This window comes from Furipterus horrens, unplaced genomic scaffold (genome assembly GCF_987537825.1).
Source record: "Furipterus horrens unplaced genomic scaffold, mFurHor1.1.pri manual_scaffold_10, whole genome shotgun sequence".
Lineage (NCBI taxonomy): Eukaryota > Metazoa > Chordata > Mammalia > Chiroptera > Furipteridae > Furipterus > Furipterus horrens.
This window is the reverse complement of record NW_028327180.1, coordinates 45,210,167-45,234,633: the sequence shown is the minus strand read 5'-3', so window position 1 is coordinate 45,234,633 and position 24,467 is coordinate 45,210,167. Positions and strand designations below refer to the sequence as shown.

The 24,467-nt window shown below is 53.5% G+C and overlaps 2 protein-coding genes across 3 annotated transcripts; one reads left to right on the top strand and one right to left on the bottom strand.

Moving 5' to 3' along the window:
• The first annotated feature begins 1,075 nt into the window (after positions 1 to 1,075).
• Positions 1,076 to 19,056, top strand: NACC1 (nucleus accumbens associated 1). The gene is made up of 6 exons (XM_090289743.1): positions 1,076 to 1,240; positions 13,771 to 14,670; positions 14,748 to 14,921; positions 15,668 to 15,773; positions 15,871 to 15,968; positions 16,580 to 19,056. The coding sequence occupies exons 2-6, from the start codon at positions 13,779 to 13,781 to the stop codon at positions 16,831 to 16,833; spliced, it is 1,524 nt and encodes a 507-aa protein (XP_090145869.1). The 5' UTR covers positions 1,076 to 1,240; positions 13,771 to 13,778; the 3' UTR covers positions 16,834 to 19,056.
• Positions 19,057 to 21,248: 2,192 nt separating this feature from the next.
• STX10 (syntaxin 10) lies at positions 21,249 to 24,242 on the bottom strand. Of its 2 annotated transcripts, none has more exons than XM_090289740.1 (8): positions 24,106 to 24,242; positions 23,540 to 23,709; positions 23,287 to 23,381; positions 23,148 to 23,210; positions 22,106 to 22,213; positions 21,910 to 22,016; positions 21,723 to 21,817; positions 21,249 to 21,635 (listed from the first exon to the last, which is right to left on the bottom strand). In XM_090289740.1, the coding sequence occupies exons 1-8, from the start codon at positions 24,225 to 24,227 to the stop codon at positions 21,559 to 21,561; spliced, it is 837 nt and encodes a 278-aa protein (XP_090145866.1). In that variant the 5' UTR covers positions 24,228 to 24,242; the 3' UTR covers positions 21,249 to 21,558. The 2 variants fall into 2 exon arrangements, with proteins under 2 accessions (XP_090145866.1, XP_090145867.1); XM_090289741.1 differs by lacking the exon at positions 24,106 to 24,242 and adding an exon at positions 23,956 to 24,040.
• Between the last annotated feature and the right edge of the window lie 225 nt (positions 24,243 to 24,467).

Below are 24,467 nucleotides of genomic sequence, written 5' to 3'. Positions count from 1 at the left end.
GTAACTAAGGCCACACGTCACCGGCCCAGTTCATGGATGAGGAAGTTGAGGCTCAGAAAGGTGTGGTAAGCGAAGAAATCCAATACCTATTCATCGCCTCCTGAATGCTGGGTGCCATAAACATATTATTTCAGGGCATCCTGCAGGCTCTGAAATCAGACTTACTGAGTTTGAATTCCCAGACCTACCACATGCTCTTGTAGAATTACTTAAAACTCTCTGGATCTTACTTTCCTTACCTGTTAAATAACAATCCTCGCTTCCAAGATAAAGCAAAGATAAAAAAAACAGGACACCTGGAAAGTGTGCAAAGCAGCCTCTCTCACATAACCCTCACTCAGTAGGTTCTAACCCGTGTAGGGAAAGGAGGACAGGTAGTAGTAGTCTGGGCTGTCTGAGTTCCATCCCAGCTTGCCTTGCTACTTGTTCTTAAGTTTCCCCATTTACAAAATAGGTAGAACTTTTTAAAGTTCGTTATTGGGTTGTGATGAGAATTAAACGAGTTAGTGAAAGTAAAATGCTTATAACGTAATCTGGCATAGAGTGTTAACTTTTATGGTGGCTTCTTGACCCTGGGTTTGAATCCTGACACCTGCCACCACTTCCTTACTCTGTAATTTTTAGCAGATTTCTTTATCTCTCTCTGTTTCCCGTTTTCTATAGTGTGTGTGTGTAAAATAATTCCTATATAAAAATGTTAGTGACGTTTAAACAAGATCATTCACATAAAGAGCCTAAAACAGTGCCTGACACAATAACAGCAGACAATATTGTTTGCGTTTTACAGGAAACTAAAGTTCCGAAAAGCAGAACGACTTGACTGAGGTCGCGGGACTAGAAGGTGGCGTGGTCGGGATTCGAACTCTCAGACACAGACAGGTACTGGAAGACTCCGCGGGGCTGAGGCAGGAGGTGGAGACCGGAAGGGGCGCGTTCGGTGCTTGACTGGCTTCGCCTAGGGGGCGGGACGGAGGGCGGTGTGTGGGCGGGGCCACCATCGTTCCTCCCCAGCCCGGCTACGGCGGCGGCGCGGGTTGCGCTGGCTCGGCGCTCGGCTGGGGCGGCCTGGCCCACAATGAATGGCCGCCGCGGCTACCGCTGCTGCTGAGGCAGAGGCCGCGGAGGCCGCGGAGGCGGAGGCCGAGGCCCCGGCGCAGGGGGGCGCGCCCCGGGCCCAGGCGCGGCCCCAGCCGCCGCTGCGGAGCACGCCAGAAGCCCCCGGAACACGGCCACGGCGCAGGTGAGGCGGCCCGCCCCAGGCTGGGTTCCGGCCTCCTCTCGCCGGGGCGGCCCGAGGGCATCCGAGGTCCGGCTAAGGACTGAAGGGGGAGGGCTAGGGGTGGCCTCCTCCGGGGAAGAAGGAACCAGGTCCACAGCCCGCACTGTGGCTGGGCCGACGAGTGAGGGGAAGCCTGGCCCCTGCTAGCGGCCTTGAGTGGTCCAGCCCCCGGCCAGGCCGCGGGGATTGGAAAACGGTGGGATCCGGCCCGGACCTCGTCCCCTCATTCCCCGCAGGGGGGCGGGGCGAAGCGGGGACCGGGCAGGTGCCGGGAGGCCGGGCAAGTTGAAGGGCCCAAGGGATAAAGTAAGGAGGCCCCCGGGGAGCCCCGAGGGGGAGGGGAAGGAGGAGTCGGGCTTTGGGCCGGCAGAGTGCGGGGAGGAAGGGAGGGCGGCGCGGCCGGAGGGAAATGGCCCGGAGGGGGGCGGGGCGGGGCCGGCCTTGCAGGTACTGTCTCTGGTCGAGGTGGGTGGGTCAGGTTACAGGCTTGGGGGCGGCTGAGAAGCCTAGGAAGTGGGGCAGGGTGGGTGTGGGCGGAGTTAGTTCGAAATGGGGGGTTGGGGGAGCGGACCGATAGGAGGTCTCGGAGATGTTTGCTGGGGTCACCCGAGGTTAGGGTTGGAGAGATGTTGAGGGGGAAAGTCCAGATACTGGAGCAGTCAGGTAAGTTGAGGAACTACTGTAGGAGCTTTGGGAGTGGGGAGAAGCGGAGCTTTTGGGCTAGGTTAATGGGGGTGTGAAGGCAGGTCCCGAGAAACTAGTGTTGTTCGAAAGTCACTGTGCCAGGATGTTACTACCCACCCACCCCCACCTTTTCCCGGCCAGATGTTAGCTCTGAACCAAACCTGAGGGGTTTCTTCTTTCCTACACTTAATTCCCGTCAGGCTTTGGGTCCCCAACCTACTCTTTGGGCAAGCCTCTGCTGGCTGTTTTTAAGGCTCTGGCCCGCCAGGTGGGTGTTTGTGTGGGCAGTTTGGGAACACCTAGCTCTGGTATCTTGTTTACCATGGGGGTGGCCCTTGCACACCCCCATCCCATAAATCTGCACAAAGGCAGGCCAGCTGCTCTTACCTGAGTATCTAAGGGTCCTAGAATCTTTCTCCACTTATTTGACCAGAGCCTGAGGTTTAAATTTAGCGGGCTGGGCCCTCACAGCCACCATCTTATACCTTGGCTTCCCAGGCACCAGCTCCCTAGAGGTGAACTGGGAGGTGAGTATATAACGTTTTGTTCATTGTGTTTTGGAGGCTTATGATGGGGTAATGGGCAGGTCACCAAGAAGGGGATCAAATCAGGCGCCTACACCCTGGCCCAGGCCCTTGGGGCTACTGGCCTCCGGGGTGCTGTCCTGGGCTAGGCTTGTGCTGAGTTTTCTGGTGGCTCATAGATTGCTCACCACCACTAGGTCAGTTTAGGCCTTCTTTGTGGTACAGAGATGAGGCTTGGGGTGGCTTGTCCCAGGTCACATGACTAGACACTGGCAGACTGGGATTGACTGACCCTCAACCCGAACCCACAATCACCCGAGCTGGCCCTTGAAGGTCATGACTGGAGGAGCTCCCCAATCTTCCAGATTTCTTGGCAGGAATTCTCTCTTCTCTTGCCATCCCAGGAGATGGGTTAGTATCCTTTTGGACAGACTTCCTGATATCCCAGGGGGTTGGAAAAGTGGAAGCTTCTTTCTCAGATGCCTGGTCATACCTCATTCCCCATTTCCCTTCTGCAAGCCAAGAGGTCAAAGGTGATGGAGTTGTGGACTGGCAGGGGGAGGCAGTCATGAGAATGGGGCTGGGCCCAGGAGCTGGTACGTACATATATATCGTCGTCGGCAGCCGTCCGTCTCGAGAGACGATGGTGTAGCTTCTTCAGAGTCTATCTGCACCGCCAAGAATGGCTGTGCAGTCCGACTCGGGAGTGACATGGTATCTGTCTCCTCCCGTGTTGAATCGACATCTTGCGATGACGCTGAAGCTTCAACGTACATATATATATATATATATATATATATATATATATATATATATTTTTTTTTTTTTTTTTTTTTTTTTTTTTTTTTTGTTCCTTTTCTTTGAGCTAATCACAAAGCTGTTACCAGTTTGTCCTGGGAACATTGACTTGGGAGCCTAGAACCTGAGGCAGGAGCCACAGACTGCTGGGTTGAGCAGTATCAGGTAGATCTGGGTTTAATGATAGGTAGTCATCCTCATTCCCTCCCTTCCACCAGTCTCCCCATAATTCCTAGAACTGCCCTCTGCTTGGGTCCTGGCCTTCTGTCCTCTCTGGCTGGCCTTCTGGTTCGAGGAGGGGTGGGAACTGGGCCAGCAGCCCCATGTAAAGAGGCCTTTCCCCTGCCTGGTTGGGCTGAGGCTGGGGCCTCCTGGGCCCCAACAGAGCTCTGAGCTAGGTAGTAAGGACAGGAGGGGTTACCTCACACAGCTGGAACAGGGGCAGAGACTGGTGGCAGTTGGCTGTGGTGTATGGGTGGCAAAGAAGAAGACAATGGTTGAGCCTGCGCCTGGAGTTGTGGAAGGCACGTTTAGTAACTGCTTTTCTGTAAGGACCTAGGGTGCCAGAGGAGTCCATAATCTGTAGGGGATTGGGAATACAACAAGTGTTCCTTGGGACAGTTTTATTTCACTAGGGCGCGACCCCCTGCTAGGGGCTGGGGGAGCAGCCCTGAATAACAGCTCCTAGAGCTGTTGTCAGCAACTTTTATTGTAGTGAAAGTGACCAACCTCAGACAAACAAGTGATCAATAATATCATTTCTGTTATTTCTGTGTTCATGAACTTAGTGAGACAAGGGAAAATGATAGTGAGTGCTGGCAGGGAGGGAGAGCTTTAGCTGAGATGGTCAGGGAAGGCCTTTGGGAGATCTGAGCCTTGAATAATAAGAAATCATCAGCCTGTGGGGGGGGTACTGAGGCAGGGAGGGGCAAATGTTCTAGGCAGACAGGACAGCCCATTGAGAGCCTTTATTGAGCATGTGCCAGGCTCCTGCCAAGTGCTCTAAATATCTTGTCTTCATGAGGGAAGGAACAAGGAATGACCCTAATATGCAGACACATTCTTAGTGCTATTCACAGAAAGGAAACACCCAGTCTCAGGGTCTCCCTGATACTCCAGATGCAAGTCCGGACCCCTTGGCATGCATCCCAGGTCTTTTACAATCTGGTGCCTTGGCCAGGCATTGGGGAGCCCCAGGAGATTCTTGAGTAGGACTGAGGAGATGAGAGCTTTGGTTGGCTTTGTAGGATCTGTTGTTGGGGTCAATGGTGAGGTCTGACTGAGAATTCATCAGTGTCATTGCCAAAGCTCTTGATGTAGAAGGTGCCCTGCCAGCTTGGGTGGGGATTACTGCATTCGAGGCAGTGATGAACTGCCCGGGCTTGAAGACACAGAAGTGGTGTTTATACTAGCCGCCACTCCTATTGGGTACTCCCTCACCCTTGTTACCCTGGATCACTTTCCTGGGTACCTGGCTTCTCTGAGCACTTCTGCACATTTTGAACTCATTTAAGCCCATTCCTGCCATGCTCAAGCGTGCCTACCTCCCTGCCTCTGATCCTGGGTCCCTTACCTGAGAATGTCACCCCTCCATCTCCCCCTGGAAAGCCCTTTGAACCTCAGAGGCCATGAGATGGAACTGAGCAGGTAGCTGTCTTGTGTTCAGTGTCTGGTTGTAGTTATTGTCCTGTCTCTCCCCTGCTGCCTCCTTGGTCAAGGTCTCTGTCTTTAAAGACTCACAGGTCCTCTGTGAGGACCATGACTTAAGTGCTGGCTGGACTAAGATGAGCTAACACTGTAGTGGAGAAAGTCAGATTCCTCTGTTAGCACCACCCTGTGTCACACTGCTTGGCCATGAGACCCTTGGGCAAAGGTCTTGAGATCACCTCTGTTTCCTCATCTGATAAGTGAGGAATAGCAGGCATACCTGTAGTCAGCGGTTCTCCACCAGGTTCTATTCTTCCCCCTCAGGGGATGCTTGGGAATGTCACAGCTGGTCTGGCAGTGCTACTGGCCTCTAGTGGGTGCAGAGGGTGTTGCCCAACATCACATAATGTACAGGGCAGCCCCCACCACAGAGAACAATTGTCCCCAAGGGTAGCAGTGGGGCAGCAGCCACCGATGAGGGTTACGTGAGAAGTTAGTGTCTGGGTGTGACCAGGTGATGCTGTGAAGGCACTGGGGGTGCCCCCCTGTTAAGTGCTAGCGGTTACTGCAAAATCACATAAGGTTTGGGAGATGGTGAGAGGCATAAGATGTCTCCGTTGCTGTCAGGGAATTTGCAGTCCGGTGAGGGCTAGGTGGATGGACAGAAGGGGACACAGTTAATATTAACCGCTGACATTACTGGGCACTGACTGCATGGTGGGTTACTTGGTGGTTTAATCTCTGAAACAGCCTTGTCAAGTTGCTGCTGCTATTGCCCCTTTTATAGTTGGGAAGACTGATGGTGGGGCAAGCACTATGATAGATAAATGTTCCTGGGAGTGAAAAGGAAGGGAAGTATAATTCTAATCAGGAAGCTTTTAAGGGACATTTGAGCCTGGTAAAATAATAAGACTCCAATTCTTAGGCCCTGCCAAGCCCTGTGTGGTGTCCAAGCACATTTCAGCAAGCCCCATTACAGTAACCAACGCCCTCAGCCCCTCCAACCTTTGCAGTGTCAGTTGTAGTAATGACACCTCAGGGTTTTTGCATGGCTCCTGCCCATGTGAACTTTTGGTGTGACTACACAAAGGAAGTAGATATATCTCAGAAAGGAGGGCTTGTGGTCAGAATGGAAAGAGAGCTAGGCTGCTGCTAGATTCTCCTGGAGCTGCTGCAGGTGGAGGCTAGATTGTCCAGGGCTGCTAGGACAGAGTGGGAGGTTGGAGAGGCAGCAGGCTAGACTGCTCATCCCTGGAGGTAGCAGTGAAGGAAGAGTGGAGAAGAGCATAGGAGGCTGGATGAAGGTAGATGGCCTCCGTGGGGGAGCAGAAAGAACATCACCGTGCCTGGCTCTCAGAGGGCACCCTGGACCCAGGGTGGGTGGGAGCTGCCAGGTGGGCAGCAGATCCCATTTCTGCAGAGGACATGCCCAGCAAGGATAAAGAGCCCCAGCTCTGGCCTTGGCCTGTCCTGGCTTCCCTTCCCCCACTCTGGCTTCTCTGAGCCCCAGTTTTCCCATCTCTGAAATGAGTCTAGTCACAGCAGTTGCCTGCTGTAGGGAACGACAGGACCATGCTTAGGGTGAATGGCCAGCCATAGTCAGAAAGCCTCCTAAATCTTGGTCAGGAGTCAGGTGGCCTGGGTGTGATTCTGGCCCTCAATCTCATCTTTACATGGTATAAAGACTCGTTTCCTCCGCAAAATTGAAGCACACACACACACACACACCCCGAGCCCTTGCTGGGCACTGGTGCAAAGTAGGGACAATGTGATTGCCAGCTACTATCGTGGATCCTCTCCCCCACCACGGATTTAGTGGCTGCTTCTCAGGGGGAAAAAAAGTGAGTTAAACGTGTACATACTTTAAAAACTAGAGATGCCAACAGTGGGATCTGTACAACTAGATAGCACTTTGTGCTTCACTAGCAAACATTTGCCTGAGATAATTCAGTCCCTACAGAGGGTCCCGATGGCCAGGGTCCCCCCCCCCACGCCCCCCCCCCCCCCCCGGCTCTGGCAGGATCTGGCCACCTCCTACTGAACTGGGTAATGGATTGTGGGACTTTCCAGAGGCCTTATGTCCTTCTTACGCTTGGGGTTGGTTTCCCTTAACTTGTTTACATGTCAGTGGGCAATCACAACTTCCCTGGAAAGTTAGCTAGAATATCTGGGCCTTTGACAGTCCCTGGTAAGGCACAGATCAGTACCCCCAGCCTCTGCTGGCTGGAGAATTCAGAGGTCCCGTCGCAAAGAGCTGGCAGTTAGTTTCCACTCCCAGGAATTGCTGGCTATACAAGTTGTTTCATTTCAGGCCTGCTGCACCCCAGCCAGACCCGCACCACAGCCTCATTTGCCAGCAGAATAAGCACTTGTTTGCATTCAGTTACACTGAGCCCTAAGTGGGACTCTTGACTGCTGGCCACCCGCCTGGTGCAGCCCTCAGAGGAGGGCGCATGTCTGCACAGCACCCTCCATGTAGGCTCCAGCAGCTCCCACTGAGGTGCACCAGGTGCCTCTGCCCAGCCTCAGGGACCCCTTTTGAACCCCACTCCTGCTTTAGTCTCATTAATGTAGAACAGGAAAGAGAGTTAGGTTGGAAGTAAATATTCTTTGAGCAGGGAACACAGCAGCATGAAACAGACAGGCCAAGTGCCCTGCCCCAGTGGAGCTGACACAAAGCCAAGGACACATCTCATTTGCTAAATAGTGGGAAGTGCCAAGGAGGAAAAACCAAGTGGGAGAAGCGACTAAAGGAATCAGGGTTGTGAGAGGCTTTGTCTTTGGGGCTATGAAGAGCTATGGCCATTTGGGGACAGTCTTCTAGAAGGCTTAAGAGCAGGCAGGGCCCCAGTATGCATTGCAGGGGCCCTAGTGGTGGTACTCGGAGCTCAGATGGTGAACACTGGTTTTAAAGGAGTCTAGGGTAAATCTAATGGTCTTGGCCTGAGTGGGGAACTTTCTGGTGATAGCTACAGCCAGAGCCGGCTTGGAGGATTGGGAGCTCAGTTGTAGGCACATTGAATTGGCATCTGAGGCACGTGCGCATCTGGCACCTACGGGGAGGTCCAGGCCAGGGCTCCACAGCAAAATTGTGGGTGAGTAGATGGTGTTTTGTGCCTCAGTCAACTTAGGCTGTCATAACAAAAGACCATAGATGGGGAGGCTTAGACAATGGACACTTACTTTCTCACAGTTCTGGGACCTAGAAGTCCAAGATGCCTGCACGATCAAGTTCCGGTTGGGTTCACATGGCCTTTCCTGTGCATGTGCTTGGAGGGAAATACATTTTTCTCTTCTTATATGGATACCTGTCCTATTGGAGTAGGGCCCAATTTCTGTGACCTCATTTAACCTTAATTTTCTCCTACAGACCCTGTCTTCAGACACAGGCACATGGGGGTGTAGGGTGGAGGACACCAGTTCCATCCATAGCAATGACAGCCCAGTGCCAACCCTTCACCTTCCTTTACTTTCTGGAAGGGCCACGCCTACTTCTCCCTTAAGGCTCTGCTTGCCTTCCCTGTGCCTTGTGGGTAAAGCCCCAGCCCAACACTGTCTCATTAGATTGCCACTCCCTGGCCCCCAGATCTTAGCTCTCCTGGACAAGATGAGAGTCCCCTGCATGCAGCACATTGACTGTGTGATTCTGAATTACCACGTCCCTTGCCACCCCAGGCTCCCGGACACTTCCTGGCCCAGGCAGGCGCTTGGCAAATATTTGTTGAGTGACTGTTGGGAGGTCATGGAAACCGCATGCTACGGCTTCACATCTCACTGGGAGACCTGCTCAGGTGCAGACCAGGACTAGTACTGCTGGGAGGGTTCTCGGCTCTGTGTATGGCTGGGGGCTGCCGTTCCCCTCCAGGGCAGTCTAGGGTTTGGGCCTGAGTGGGGAACTTTCTGGTAAGCAGGCTTGGAGGGACGGGGCTCTGGTGTAGCAGGCATATTGAATTGGCATCTATAAGCTGTATGCAAATCTGGCACCCACGGGGAGGTCCAGGCCGCAGAGTTGTGGGTGAGTAGATGGTGTTTTGTGCCTCAGTCAGCTTAGGCCACCATAACAAAAGACCATAGACAGGGAGGCTTAGACAACGGACACTTATTTTCTCACAGTTCTGGGGCCTGGAGGTCCAAGGTGCCCAGTCAGGTTGTGGTTGGGTCCTGGTGTGCTCTTCATGGCTTTTCCTCTGTGTGTGCTCTGGGGGAGAGTAAAGTCCTTGGTGCTGTGTGTTTACCTCCTCTTTTTTAACACATGCCAAGTTGTGAGAGGAGAGAAGATTCAAATAGTTTTCTGCCCTTGGGGAGTTTATAGTCTAGTGGAATTTCGTGCTCTCAGAGGTGAGCATAGGTGCTTAGGAGTGGGAAGTGCAGAAGTGGGCGTCCTCTCCAGGACTTCTCAAAGCAGGGGGCATAGCTGAGGTGGAGGAGGAAGATGTGGGCATTGGTAGGAGGAGGGTACTCCAGGCAGGTTGCACAGCCTGGCCAAAGGCCTGGCCCATGGGGGGAACCACGCAATGCGCCCCAGGCCTGAGATACGTGGGGGTGAAGGGCTCAGCTTGATGGGGACAAAATTGTTGGGTGCTTTGGAGACTGTGACCTCTGGCTCCATCCCACCACTTTTCAGCAAGCAGGTGACCTGGGTCAGGCACCAGCTGCTTTAGACTTGTTTCTTCTGGGAGCCCATTAGGGCTCTATGGACCTTCCTTTGTAGGGCTAGTGTGGGTGACTGCTTTGTGCAGGGACACACGCAGATGGTAGTTCCTTCTGAGCCCACCAGACTGGATTGGGAAGGGAGCCCCAGGTACATCTCTGGGGTCCCCTGTGGCCCTTACTGTCATCTCAAAGCCCCACCACCACCACTACCACCAACTTGTTCTTTGCAGGGGCAGCAAGGCCACACCAGGTCTCTGTAGCTTGTAGACCTGCCACCCCAATGCCATGCCCTGTGTACTGATTAGTTGGACCATTTGCACTAATTGTCATCCTGTGCCCCCTCCCCCAATTGCTAACCTAAAGCTTCAAAGCCCTGGTGCTCCACTCTGAGGCTAGGGGTCAGGTTCAGCCAGAATGTCAGGTTCAGAATGTTAGAAGCCCCTTTGTCAGTGTTTCTTCGCTGAGCTGCACCAATTCTGGGGCGGGGCGAGGGGGGTCTGGGCGGTGCTGAGCTGTGGTCTCCACCCATAAAGGGGGTAATCCTGGCACTCACCTCAGAAGGTAGCCCTTGGAGAGTGCTTGCAGTGGTGCCTGATACACTGAGTGCACTTAGGGGGATCCCTTAGAATACCCCCTTCAGCCCCAGAAGCAGCCATATCCGCAGCCCCTTGGCCCTCTGTTCCCCTGTGCATGATCCCTGCCAGCTGCCCCATCCCAAACTGAACTCATTTATTTTTTCTGCCTTGGTGCTGTGTCCACCTCCCTCTCTGCTATTTAACACATTTGCAAATATCTATTGAGCCTCTGCTTCTGTTCTGAGTTACTGATCATGAACAAATCTGGCCAAAATGCCTGTTCTCATGGATGAGTAGTAGTCTCCTTAGAGGAGAAACTGTACATACAGCTCTTAAAACACTGTCCCCCCCAATTCCTGGGCATCGGGTGAGAGCATGGGTGGCTTCCTGTCCAGGGTCAATGACTGCTGCAGTATGGAATAAGAGAACCCCTGTGTCCCCCCACCCTACATCTTACAGCATCTCCCTATACCAGGGACTGCCCCTGCTTCCCACCAGGGTTGGCAGGGGACTAGGGGTTAACAAAGAGAAGCCAGACCCCATCTTGACCTCCCCTCCTTCCTCTCTTTCCTCCCTGTCACTGCCACATCAGTATTTTGTCCTGTGTTCTGCCCTCAACCCTGCTGCTGTGAATTTTCCAAAGCTGATGTAGGCCTCAGTCTCAAAAATATTGGTCCTCACCAGGCCAAGGCTCCACCTGTCCCACACCCTAGCAGCCCTGCCCTCCAGCCACACTGGTCTCCTTCCTGCCCAAGACTGTTGGTGGCTCTCTGTGTGTCATCCCCCCACCCCTTTGCCTTGCCTTCAGGATTGGCTGCCAGATGACAGTCACCCAACTGTAATTAACTCTCCCTGTGTCTCTAGACAGAGCTCTGTGACAACCCTCAGGGCTGTCTGCCCAGCACCTTGCAGTCCATTGGGCTTGGTTGGATGCATAAATCCCCGTTTTACTGTTAAAACAAACTAAGGCACAGAGAGGTGAGGAGCTGGCCAGAGGTCACACAGCTAGAGAGTCGCGTGGTAGACATCAGAACCCAGGTCTGGGGCCTCTGGCTCCATGGCATACCTGTTCTGCCTTGGTCCTCCCTCTTGGGGTGTGAGCCTTCTCTGAAGCACCTTGCTAGGAGCTAGGTGCCGCCACCTCCTTTGACCACCTTGGCCCTGGTCACTTGGGCCCCAGTACCCAGAGCAGTTTCCCTTTGGCAGTCTGAAGAGGTAGGTCAGGGCTGCCACGCTCCTGGATGGGGTTCTCTGGGCTCTGTCCTTTGCCTCTACTTGGTGCCTCAATTTTCCCTACCTCCTCACACAGGGCGAGCTACCGACCCCGCCAGCACTGAGTTTGAGTTCCTGGAAACCCTGTAAGTTTGGTTCCTGGACTCGATTCCACTTAGGGTAGAGGGATTGGGCTCCCCCACACCAACGAACAATTTTCCAAGACCAAAAATGTGTCCAAGAATTCAACTTAATTCTGACACTACCTGGAGATTGCATCAGAGTCCACAGGTTAAGGGCTGTCCTGCAAGACTGCTTCTTCAACACATGTCAGACATCAGATGCAAGCCCAGGTTACTTGTGCTTGTACTGACTGGCCACGGTTCCAATGACCCCCTCCAACTCAAAAGAGTGCCAGTCGCACAGAGGTCCAGGCTGTCTACTGTGTTTCTCTGACTGGCTATAAATCAGAGGTTCCCACAAACTTCTCTTTGGGTTCAAGTATTTTTCTAGAGCTGCGCACAGAACTCAGAGAAACAGGTCACTTAACTAGATCACTGATTTATAGTAAAATGATATAACTCAGAACAGCCAGATGGAAGAGCTGCCTAGGGCCAGCCCAGGTAAGTGGGAAGGTGCCCCAAGCTTCCATGCCTTCTCCTGGCAAGCCACTCTGACAACGTCTCCGTATGTTTGTCCTGGAAGCTCTCTGAATGCCATCCTCTTGGGTTGTTATGGAGGCTTCATTACATAGACTGACTGATTATATCACTTGTAGTTGGAGATTGGTTCCATCTCCAGCCCCTCTCCCTTCCCCAGAAATTCCACTCCTCTAATCACATGGTTGGGTCCGTTAGCTCCCATCCTTAGGTGATCCCAAAAGTCACCTCCTTAACATACAGAAGACTTTTTTTCACTCTCAGCACTTAGGACAGTGGTTCTCAACCTTCCTAATGCTGTGACCCTTTAATACCGTTCCTCACATTGTGGTGACCCCCAACCATAAAATTATTTTTGTTGCTACTTTATAACTGTAATTTTGCTACTGTTATGAATCGTAATATAAAATATCTGATATGCAGGATGTATTTTCATTGTTACAAATTGAACATAATTAAAGCATAGTGATTAATCAGAAAAACAATATGTAATTATATATGTGTTTTCCAGTGGTCTTAGGCGACCCCTGTGAAAGGATCGTTTGACCCCCAAAGGGATTGCGACCCACAGGATGAGAACCGCTGACTTAGGAAATTCCAGGGGTTCCCAGGTCTGTGAACCAGGAATTAAACAAAGACCCAATATAAGAGATATATAATTAGGTCCATCTGAATGGCCAGATAGCTATTTCTTACACATCACAGTGTGGCACCTTGCCTTCCTTTGCTCACACCTTCCCCAAATCTCCCATCCCCACAGCCTCTGGAAATCACTAATCTGCTCTCTGTCTCTATGGATTTGCCTGTTGCGGGCATTTCATATAAATGGGATCATATAATATGGGATCCTTTTGTCTGACTTCTTGCACTTAGCATAATGTCAAGATTCGTATACATTGTGGCATTCCTTTTTTGTGGCTGAATAATATTCCACTGTATGGAGAGACCACATTTTGTTTATTCATTCATCACTTGATGGACATTTGGGTTATTTCCACCTTTTGGCGATTCTCGATAGTGCTGTTGTGGATATTCACATACAGGTTTTTCTGTGGGTGTATGTTTTCATTTCTCTTGGGTATAATTGTGAGGAATGGAATTGCTGGGCCATATGGCAACTGCATGCTTAACCCATTTGAGGACCTGCCAGATGGTTTTCCACAGCAGCTGCACCATTTTGCATTCCCACTAACAGTGTAGGAGGCTCCCAATTTCTCATCCTTTCCAGCACTTGTTATGTCTTTTTTCTTCTAGCCAGCCTAGTGAATATGGGAAACAGTGTCTTGTTGTAGTTTTGGATTTGCATTTCCCTGGTTACTAGTGGTGTTCTCATGCCATTTCAGGATTTCTAGGGTGGTCATTTAGTCATTCAACAAATAGTGGTTAGGGGTCATGTGCTCAGTGCTGTGGATGCTCTGGGGAAAAGGGGATAACCCTGCCCTCTGGGAGTTCCCATGCATGGAATGCTAGTGATACTTTATGCTCACAGGGCATTCACTCTGTTAACTCACCTCATATTTAAGCACTTATATGTAAATTTGCCTTTCCCCTCTTGTCTGCAAGGCACAGCATGCAGCTACCCTGGCCTGTAGCTGATGTGGCTGATTTGACAGCCCGTCCTAAAGGAATGGAAGGAATGGGTGGCCCCTGAGATTCTTGATGCCCCAGCAAATCCATGTGGCTGAGAGCATGCCAACTGACCCCATCCCTCTGTTTTTCTTCCCCTGTCCCCGGCACAGCTGCCACCATGGCCCAGACCCTGCAGATGGAGATCCCGAACTTCGGCAACAGCATTCTGGAGTGCCTGAATGAGCAGCGACTTCAGGGCCTGTACTGTGATGTGTCTGTGGTGGTCAAGGGCCATGCCTTCAAGGCCCATCGGGCTGTACTGGCTGCCAGCAGCTCCTACTTCCGGGACCTGTTCAACAGCAGCCGGAGCGCGGTGGTAGAGCTGCCGGCGGCTGTGCAGCCGCAGTCCTTCCAGCAGATCCTCAGCTTCTGCTACACAGGCCGGCTGAGCATGAACATGGGGGACCAGTTCCTGCTCATGTACACAGCTGGCTTCCTGCAGATCCAGGAGATCATGGAAAAGGGTACCGAGTTCTTCCTCAAGGTGAGCTCCCCGAGCTGTGACTCCCAAGGCCTACATGCTGAGGAGGCTCCGTCTTCTGAGCCCCAGAGTCCCGTGGCTCAGACGTCAAGCTGGACGGCCTGCAGTACCCCGTTGCCCCTTGTGTCACGTGTCAAGACAGAGCAGCAGGAGTCGGACTCCGTGCAGTGCACGCCCGTGGCCAAGCGGCTGTGGGACAGCAGCCAGAAGGAGGCTGGAGTTGGTGGCAGCAGCGGTGGCAATGGCAGCCGCAAGATGGCCAGGTTCTCCACATTGGACCTGGCCACCAACCGGCCACCTCAGCAGGCCCTGGCGGCGGCAGCAGCAACAGGGGGCGTGGTAAGCGGGCCCAGTGTGTCTGAGCGGACCAGCCCGGGCACCTCAAGCGCCTACACCAGTGACAGCCCCGGCTCCTACCACAATGAAGAGGATGAGGAGGAGGATGCAGGCGAGGAGGGCACCGATGAGCAGTACCGGCAGATCTGCAACATGTACACCATGTACAGCATGATGAATGTTGGCCAGAGCGGTGAGACGCCTTTCCCACTCCCCCGCCACCCCACCCCCACCCCTACCCCTAACACATACTTCTCTCTCTCCCTGCAGCTGAGAAGGTGGAGGCTCTCCCTGAGCAGGTTACCCCTGAGTCCCGGAATCGCATCCGGGTGCGGCAAGACTTAGCGTCTCTCCCAGCTGAGCTCATTAACCAGATTGGTAACCGCTGCCACCCCAAGCTCTACGATGAGGGTGACCCCTCTGAGAAGCTAGAGCTGGTGACAGGTAGGCTGGCCTCACTTGCTCCTCAAATCCCCCTCTCCCTCCACCCTGGGCCTCTGTGTCCCCTGGGCTACTGGCTTACAGCACACCCTCTAGGTTTGTCCTGAGGCAGCTGACACCCTCTGTGTTGATACACATTAGACTGGCCTCTGGGTTTTTGTCCTGGAGGCAGGTGTAAGCATTGGGGGACATCATGGCCACAGGGAGTAAATGAGGGGTTTCTTGGGTGGTGTGAGTGTTAACTATGTTATAGTTAAGAATTTGGCCCTTGGTCCTGGCCAGTGTGGCTCAGCTGGTTGGAGTATTGTCCCATAAACCAAAAGGTCACAGGTTCGGTTCCCAGTCAGGGCACATGTCTGGGTTGTGAGTTTGATCCCAGGTTGGGGCACAAGAGGCAGCCAGTCAATGTTGATCACATCTGTGTTTCTCTCCCTCTCTCTCCCTCCCTTCCCCTCTGTAAATCAGTAAGCATGTCCTCAGGTGAGGATTTAAAAAAATTTGACACTCAAAGTCAGGGTGCCTGAATTCAAGTCCTTGCCACCTGTTTTTTCTAACTGCTAGCTGGCTGTGCTGGCAAAACTACACATATACTAGGTGGGCCCAGCATGATGTAGGTGGCCCCATGGACAGTGCCCCACCATCTCTGTCCTTTCCTGAATGCTGATGAGGCTGCCCTGGGGCAGGTTGTTGGGGAGGGGCTCGGGGGCTCTAAGAAGTGGGCCTGGCCACCCTCTGACTTCTCCCTCTAGGCACCAATGTGTACATCACAAGGGCACAGCTCATGAACTGCCATGTCAGCGCGGGCACGCGGCACAAGGTCCTGCTGCGGCGCCTCCTGGCCTCCTTCTTTGACCGGTGAGGCCCTTGTCAAAGCCCAGGGAGTAGGGGAGCTGCCCCATGCCCCCTCCAGGATAGAGGGCCTGACTCCCCTCCCCCATAACCTCCTCCCCAGGAACACACTGGCTAACAGCTGTGGCACCGGCATCCGCTCTTCCACCAATGACCCCAGACGCAAACCGCTGGACAGTCGCGTCCTCCACGCTGTCAAGTGTGAGTGTCCAGCCTTTTGGAGGCGGGCTGGGGTAGGGCCTGGGGTGAGCAGATGGTCCATTTCTCTGGTGTTGGCCCCGATATGTGGGTAGGGTTTGGTGTCAAGGATTCCGAGGTTCAATCTAGGCTTGTTGGGAGGAAAGCTATGACTGTTAGAGATTTCTTCCTGGGGTGGGGGGTGGGGCAGGGCACTGAAGGGAAACTTGTGTCAGGTGTGGGGGTGTGAGGAGGGGGATCTTCAAACACAAGGTGGTCATGGAAGTTATGAAGCAGCCAGGTCCCAGTCAGTTGTCAGGTGGGAACTCTTTTAAGTTTGCACATGGAATCTCTTAATTCCTAAATTCTGGCAAATGATCCACATTTTTCCAGAACACTGGGCCACCCCATTCAGCCCACATATCCCCACACATGGCAGAGCTCAGTCAGGCATGGCGCCACCTAATGTGGTTTAGCCTGCTGTCTGTGAGACTTCTGTTCTCTCACCTGCAAGAGGGATTCCAGGGTGTCCTGTGGATGAGGCGTGAGGGAGTCGGGAAAGGCATGGCCGCGTGACTGCTGGTGGGATGGGAAATGGGGCCACACTAGGCCTGAGCTGTCCCCTCACCTCACAGACTACTGCCAGAACTTTGCCCCGAACTTCAAGGAGAGCGAGATGAATGCCATCGCCGCTGACATGTGCACCAATGCCCGCCGTGTCGTGCGGAAGAGCTGGATTCCCAAGGGGAAGCCGCCTGAGGGTGACACCTACACCGCCTTCATCAGTGACACGGGCAAGCTGGAGCCGGACATGATGGGCGTGGAGCACAGCTTTGAAACAGCCAGCCACGATGGCGAGCCTGGCCCCTCAGCCGAAGCCCTCCAGTAACCCCCACCAGGCCCTCCACGAGGCCGTCACACTCCCCCTCCTGTCACCCTCACCTGCCATCTTGGTCACGAGCTACTGTCTGTCCCTCCCCAGGACCCACGGGGTGTGCTGCATGCTCTCGGCCCCTCGGCCTCCCGTCCCATCCCTGACCCCAGTCCGAGTGGGCTGGGAGAGGCTTGGCAGTGGTGCGAGCTCTGCGTGGCCTTCTCTCTCTCTCGCACACACTTGTGCACAGTTGGGGAACACTTGCTCCCCCTCTCCTAACCCCTAGCAATTGTCTCCCCATTCCACTCAACCAGGCCAGGCAGGGGAGGGGCCGGTCTGGGGGCAGCCCCTTGGGACTTGCAGAGGGGTTCAGGGGTGCTCAGGACCCCTCCTGCCACCACCTCCCAGTGCTTCCATGTTTCCGAAAGCGCCTTCCTATCTCCCTCGTCTGTCCCTGAGCCTGGGGCTGGGTTAGGCGAGGCTGTGAGGACTGCCCTTGTGACAGCTGAGAAAACTGAGGCTCAGAGAAATCCCAGGACTGACCTAAGTTGACAGGTGGTGGTGGGTTCAGTACCCTTCTCTCCCCCCCACCCTGTGCTCAGCCTCTCTTGCCCCCATCAGTCCCCTGGGGCCTGGGAGGGGCAAGTCTTGAGTGAGGGGTGCAGACAGAGGGTCTCTTGAGGATAGGATGAGAGGTTTCGGGGCTCATAGGTGCGTGTGTGTGTGCGTGTGTAGAAGTTTTGCTTTTAAACAAATGAAGATATGAGAGGCAGTGGGACCAGGGTTGGAACCACGGGAGCAGGCTGGTGGGCTGCTACCCTTCCCTCCCTCCCCCACCCCATCCCACAGCAGGGCTCCCAGCCCCCATCCCCTGTACATACTTTTTAAAACATTTTTTTAGCTAATGAAATACTGAAGTATAAGATTCCTTTTATTTTTCAAACCAGTGGGACTATGTCTGATGTCCCCTTTGGTCCCAGGGGGCCATGGAAGGCAGGATGGGGGTGAGGGTGGGGCAGGTTGAATGTGTTGTGTGTGTGTGGAGTGTGGGTGCACGTTTCTGAGGTGGGACCCCCAGGCCCAGCAATTGCTGGGACTCTGTTGGGTCTGGTCAGCTCCCCCACAGGGCTACATGTGAAGGGTATCCCTGGTCTTAGCCTGTTGGCAGAGCCCAGTTCTGGGGACAGGGCAGGACCCACTCCATTGTTAGCAGTTGTTTGCTGAATTTTCTTTCTAACCATTCCTCTTTCTAGCCTCATCCAGTGCGAGTGGTTTTGATATTTTTGAGTTTCACGTGTGAACCAGAGGGTTCTTGTTTATTTTTACTCCCCATCCACCTATGCCGGGTGTGTTTTGACAATTTTTGTCTCCAATAATTTTCCTCACTGCCTCACCTCTCGTCTCTTCCCCAAGTCTGACAGCCCATTGCTTCCAGAGGCATGGGGTTGCCAGAGGTGGGTGGGGGCCACCCCAGTGGACCTTTGAAATCTAATTTGGAGGCCTCCCCTCTCACCTACCCAGCAGTCCCCACCAGCCTGTGGGAAAGGGGTCCCTCCAGCATCTGCTTGTTCTGGTGGTTGGAGGGGTGTCCAGTCTGGCTGGGATCCTGGCACTACTCTTTCTGGTCCGAGTGTGTGGGGGGGAGGAACGTGTATGGGGGGTGGGGGGGAGTCGACACCCCCAGCTAAAGCACAAGCACCTTAGTCGCACCTCCCCTGCCTTTCATCTTGGCCTTGACACCCTACCCCAGCGTCATCCCAAAGCACAATATCCTGGTCACCTGGTGGGCCCCTGGGGCCACAGAAGGGTGGGCTGGGACTTCAGCCAGCCCCCAAAAGGAAGCAGGAGTCCCCAGTTTCTCCCCCTTCCAGGCCTTAGCTGGGGGCCAGCTCCTGGGACTGGTGTTCTCTCCCCACCCTTTTTTCTGGGCAGACCCTTGCCCAGCCCCTCCCTGCCTTGTCCTCAGGCAGGGCTTGCCCTTGTCCTTCATACCCCTGCAGCACTGGGTTGGGTGGCAGAGCCCCCTTGTTTCAGGGACCCCAGGAGGTGCCCCTGGCTCCATGGACTGTATGTTGGTCTGGGGGGTATGGGGAAAGGGGCTGGGCAGGGGTGCAGGGGAGGAACTTCCTCATCAGGAGAGCCAAAGACAGGGTCGTGCCTTACCCCAGGAGCCACCCCTGTGCCCAACCACCCTGCCTTCCCGGGCAGCCTGCTGCTTTTCCTTCTTCCCCCTGCCCTGCTCTGAGCTGCATGCCCCCCATCACCCCTGCCGGGGGCAGCCAGGAAGGAGCAGGGATGGAGAATCACTGACCAACGCAAAAAAGACTGGAGGCGCCCCCCCCCCCCCGCCTCCCCTGGCTGCCCCTCGTTCCCGTAGGACAGGCCATCTGCTGTGTCCACGTGGAGTGCCAACACCTGCCCTGCTCTGGGCCGAGTTCCCCCACCCCGGCCTGTTAAGTGAGATTGCACATTAACTACTGTAAGGAGAGGAGCGCACTGGGAAATGTGAACATGAGAACATCAGTGACACTGATGAGGAGAATAAACTAAACGCCTTTGTAACAGCCCTGCTGCATGTTGCTCACTGGGAAGGGATACTCAGTGCCTGGGGCTTCAAAGTGGACAAACACAGCAAGGTCATGGCTCACAGTGTACTGGGGAGTTCCCATGTCAAATGTCATGTCAACATCAATGTAAGGAGGGACAGCATGTTCTTTTCAGATGGAAACGGGCCCAGGTTGCCAGCAAGTTCCACTCATAATACTCTTCAGGCCACCCCACAATATAGATTCACAATACTGCTCCCAGGCTGTTCCTGCATATGTGACCCCTAAATCTTGCATGGGTATTCCATGGGAGCTCCTCCAAAGCTATAAGGGCAGCAGCTCCACTGAATGGACTATATGACCCACTCACTGGCTGCCCTGTGGTCTGACAACCCCCCACCAGGGACACATGAACACACCCCTCACCATCCTGAGCCAACACACAGCTGCTAAATGGCCAAAAGTTGAGATGGCAAGTCTAGCTGTAGGATTCTAAGAATATGAAAGGACAAAAGGTTCCATGGAGCAAGCTAAAGACATGGTGGTGCCTTAGGGTACCATTGATTCATAGCTATTTCAAGCAGCTCCGAAGGTTAACTACCTGAGGGGTCCCATCAAGTCAACAAAAGATCTTTGCTGGGAGGTGGACAAGAAGGCTACATCTCTGTCCAGGACTACTACCCCATGACTCAAGGAGAGCTCAAAGTATCCGTGAAAATTACTAATACAGTTGAGGGTGACCCTTGAACAACATGGGTTACCCATGCAGTCAAAAGTCGTGTTTAACTTCTGACTCCTCCAAAATACTTGACTATTGACCAGGAGCCTTACTGATAATATAGTGAATGAACACATATTTTGTATCTCTACTGTATACTGCACTCTTTAAGCTACAGAAAACATTAAGGAAATGAGAAGTATACATTTACAGTATTTATTTTAAAAATCAGTGTGTAAATATACCTGCATGGTTCAAACCTGTGTTGTTCATAGGTCAACTGTACTGCACTTCATAGAGTGACTTGGATATGTTTCAGTTAAGACCAGCCCCTCTGGAGTCCTGAAGTCCTGCTTCAGCTGCCAAGAAGGGGATTTAAGGGCCAATAGCAATGGCAACAAAAATCCAGAGGTGGGTCTGTCCCATCTGACTCCCAGAGCACAACTTTTAACCCCAGAAAGACTTAAAACTAAGTACAGAATGAATGACGACAACTCAACCATAGCATAAAAAAGGATTCTGTACATAGTTCTTTTTAAGATTTTGACAAATGAGCCTCATGGAATAACAAACAGAGCACTTTATAACATGTATGTGAATGAATGAGATGCGCGATTCCCATACCTGATGACCTAATGTGGGGGATAGAAACATCTAATGACAATCTAAGGGTCACAGTACTTAGAAGTATACCCGGCTTACAGAAATCATTTCATACTCAGGAACACTCTATGGCAAAGCCCTTATATTGACAAAGGCTGCCTTGTTAGAGGGATGCATCCATCACATAGGGAACAAGAATCCAGGTGTGCAGTGGGGCCCAGCATTACTCAGAGGCCCCTCAGAAGTGACGACTCAGTTCCATGGCTAAGGCATGTACCTACCTTGGCACAAAACAGGCAAAAGATGTTCAGGTTGAACTCCAAAAGCTCAAGAAAAATTCATGGTTTGAAATGTTCAATGGTAATCAAATGATCCGTCATGAAAACCAAGAAATAAACCGTAAGTCTTTTCTGCACCCAATATTGACCACTGAAATTCCTAACATGCACACATGTGTACACACACCCACACACACACCTGGGCCATAGTGCAAGTAAATGGGTTTAGAGTTCCCATTTAGGAGACAGCCACATGTTTTGAGTCAACATACCATATAATATAAATATGTATAAAAAAGGCTGGGATTTTATTTCCAAGTTGGCACATGTAGAAAGCACAGAGGCAAATAAATGGCTTTGGACACTGGAAATAGAAATGGGGCAAGGTGTTCTGAGGGCCTCCTACCTCCACCACCCCTTAAGCGCACTTGAAAGAGGACCAGTGGCAGAGGCTCTGACCCAGGGCACCGAGGGTCCCACTGTCTCTGGGTGAGAGCCTTGGGACAGCTCCCCAAGCATGACCCCCTTCTCCCAGGGGGCAGGGCCCTACCAGCTCCCCCAGCCTGAAGAATCAGCCCCCTGGGGAGGGCCAGGGTCAGAGAGAGAAGAGCAGGATGAGAACCAGGAGAAGCACTCCCAACAGCACCACAATTGCACACCACTGTCGGCGGTCTGGGGGTGAAAGGGTCAGAAGTCAGGAGAATGGCAGCACCACCCTGTGCCCCCCCACCCCCCAATTGCCTCCCCCAGGGGACTCACCACTTGTCATGTGGGATACTTTGGCCATCTTCCTGAGGATCCCATCCATCCGTGACTGGGTGTGGTCCATTTCATGAGCAAAGGCGTCCAGCATGCTGCCAAGACCAAGATGGTTTTTAGCCCTTGAGGGGTCCCTGGGTGCAGCCAGCCTCAGGCTCCCCGCCCACCCTGGAGGTCCTGTTCTCACATGGCCTGCTCATCTAGCTCCTCTCCAACGCGGCTGGACATATGTTTCAGAGCCTGGATGCTCCCAGACACCATTTCCAGCTGTTGATCCTGGTGGTCCATGATCAGCTGCAGATTGGGAACTGCAGTCATCAGGAAGCCCTGAGCTGTCTGTCTGCAGGCTCTTCCAGCCCACAGCTCCAACTATCCACACAAACCTGCTGTGTGGCCTGCTGCTCCTCAATGTAGCGAGAGGTGGCTGAGACCATGCTGGAGTCTAGCAGGTCACTGGATGACCTCTGGGTGGCTGGCCTGCCTGTTTGCATCTGGAGGGACATAGATCACAGGCTCAGGGATGGATGCCCACTCACCACAGAGCCAGACACAGGCAAGTTTAGACTTGGTTTGTAAGGCAGTCTCTGAAGTAGGGTGGCTTGGGTTCCCCAGACCCACTTACTAGCAAGATGACTGACCCCAAGACCATACCACTTGCCTTCCCTGTGCATCAGTTCCCTATCTGTAAAATGGGGAAAACTATAATCCCTACTTCCTTATGTTGGAATGAGGAAATTAATTAATCTATGGAGAACACTTATTACCACATAAACAGACATCTGTAAAAATTTGGACTTTAATCCCCAAGGCAGCACACTAGGAATGCATGTGGGTACTGCTATAGGACTCCAAGCTGGTGTGGGCCTCAATTCCCTTACCCTCCCCAGACCCCATGTGGGCTTACGATGGGATGGGGAGAGGTATTGGTTTCACAACATGCGAAGAATGGGCACACAACACAAAGGGGAAAGGTGTACAGACAGCCATTAGGGAGCATGCACACAAAGGCACAAGCAGGCATACACACAAGGCAAGCACACCCAGAGGGAAACGGTGTGCATACAAAAGGCAGACAGGATGCACTCAGATGGGTCAAGTGCATACACAGAGAAAAAAGGTAGGCATATATGCTGGAAGCTGTAACACAGAGAACAAAGAAACGGGATAGGTATACAGACACCACCCACCCACCCTGAGAAACCGGTATAGACCTCCAGGAGAAGGCAGAAGGGTGTATACAATCAGTGACGGCTCAAGTAGACACACACAGAAAGCAGGCGGGTAGAGAGCTAGAACTACACACAGGAACGATGGGCACTGCACATAAGGGACAGACATACACTTTCCCAGGAAACAGGCAAACACACATGGAGGAGAAGGCCACCCCAAAAGATCCGATGAGGATATTGGGTCAAGATGCCCTACCTCTCTATTATTTCTCTCCATGAAGGCTACGGCTGCTGGACTGACCATATGGTCCTTAATTTCCTGGGGAGGAGGACAGCATCAGAGAGTGAAAACACCCTCACCTCCCCATCCTCACCCCATCAGAACCTCGCCTCACCTGGACCGCCTCCCGCATCCGCTCCACGAACACTTTTCTTTCCTGCAGGTCCCCAGCTGGGAGCTTGAATTTGCCTGGGTTGGCTTCCACTATGCGTAGGCCGCGGGTAAAGAGTCAAGGACAGAGCCAAATACAACCCCCTCCTCTACCTCTCAACCCCTCCCTGGTATCCAGCCTTCCAGCTCCCCCTGCCACTGCAAATGGGCTCTCCCAGAGCGCCCGCCAATTCTCCCCCCCCCCCACCCCAGGATATCGATGGTCTCCTCCAGGTCCTCGAGGTCCCACTCGATGCTGCGCAGGCCATTCCGCAGCTCATTGGTCGTCCAGTCCAGCTCCTCGCGTCCGACCGCTGCGCCCTCTTGCAGGAGCTCGCACCAGCGCTGGTACAGCCCACGGGCCGTGTTCACCGCCTTCTGCACCTCGCTGCAGGCAGGGGCACAGCGGGCGCTGCTGGGAGCAGGCGGGCCTCTTGCCCTTCGCTGCGCCCCCAAATGAGTGGGGGAGGGGGTTCAGAGGACCTCCATATCCCCTTGCATATTTCTCTCACTGGGTCACCGGGCGATCCCGACCCGCGCACCCCCGGACCTGTTGGCACGCTGCGGCCCCCATCCGCGCACTGGCTGGCAGGGGCCCGAGCACCCTCTGCCCTCCCCCATCACTGTCACTCACCCTCGGACTACAAAAAACGGGTCTTCAAGAGACATGTCACCACCCCCCCAGTCGGAGGCTAAGCCCCCTTCCCTCTCGGCCTTGCTAGCAGGTTTCCTCCCAGCGGTGGAGAACAGGCCACCACCCTCGCCCCCGCCACGTGACCCGTACCACCATCGAGAGCGGGACTGCCAGGAGAGAGAGAGAGAGAGACCTCGGAGGCCGGAAGTGCAGAACTCCCGCCCCCTCCGCAGCCATCTTGGTTGTGGAAACAGACCTCTTCCCGTGCGCATGCCTGCTCCTTCGCTTTCGCGTATGCAGCGCCCATAGCCTTTCCCTAGCTCTGTCTGGCCCGGTTCGAGTTACAACTCAAAATATCTCGGTTCGAGACCCAGCCCCTCGAATGGTTGCGGCGCAACTTCAGTTCCCTTCTGGGCAATGTAAATAATAGTAGCCTCCCTAAAATCAGACAAGATTGTGGCTGGGGAAGGGGCTCGTTCGATACGTAGATCCTCTTAACGGACTCCTTGGGT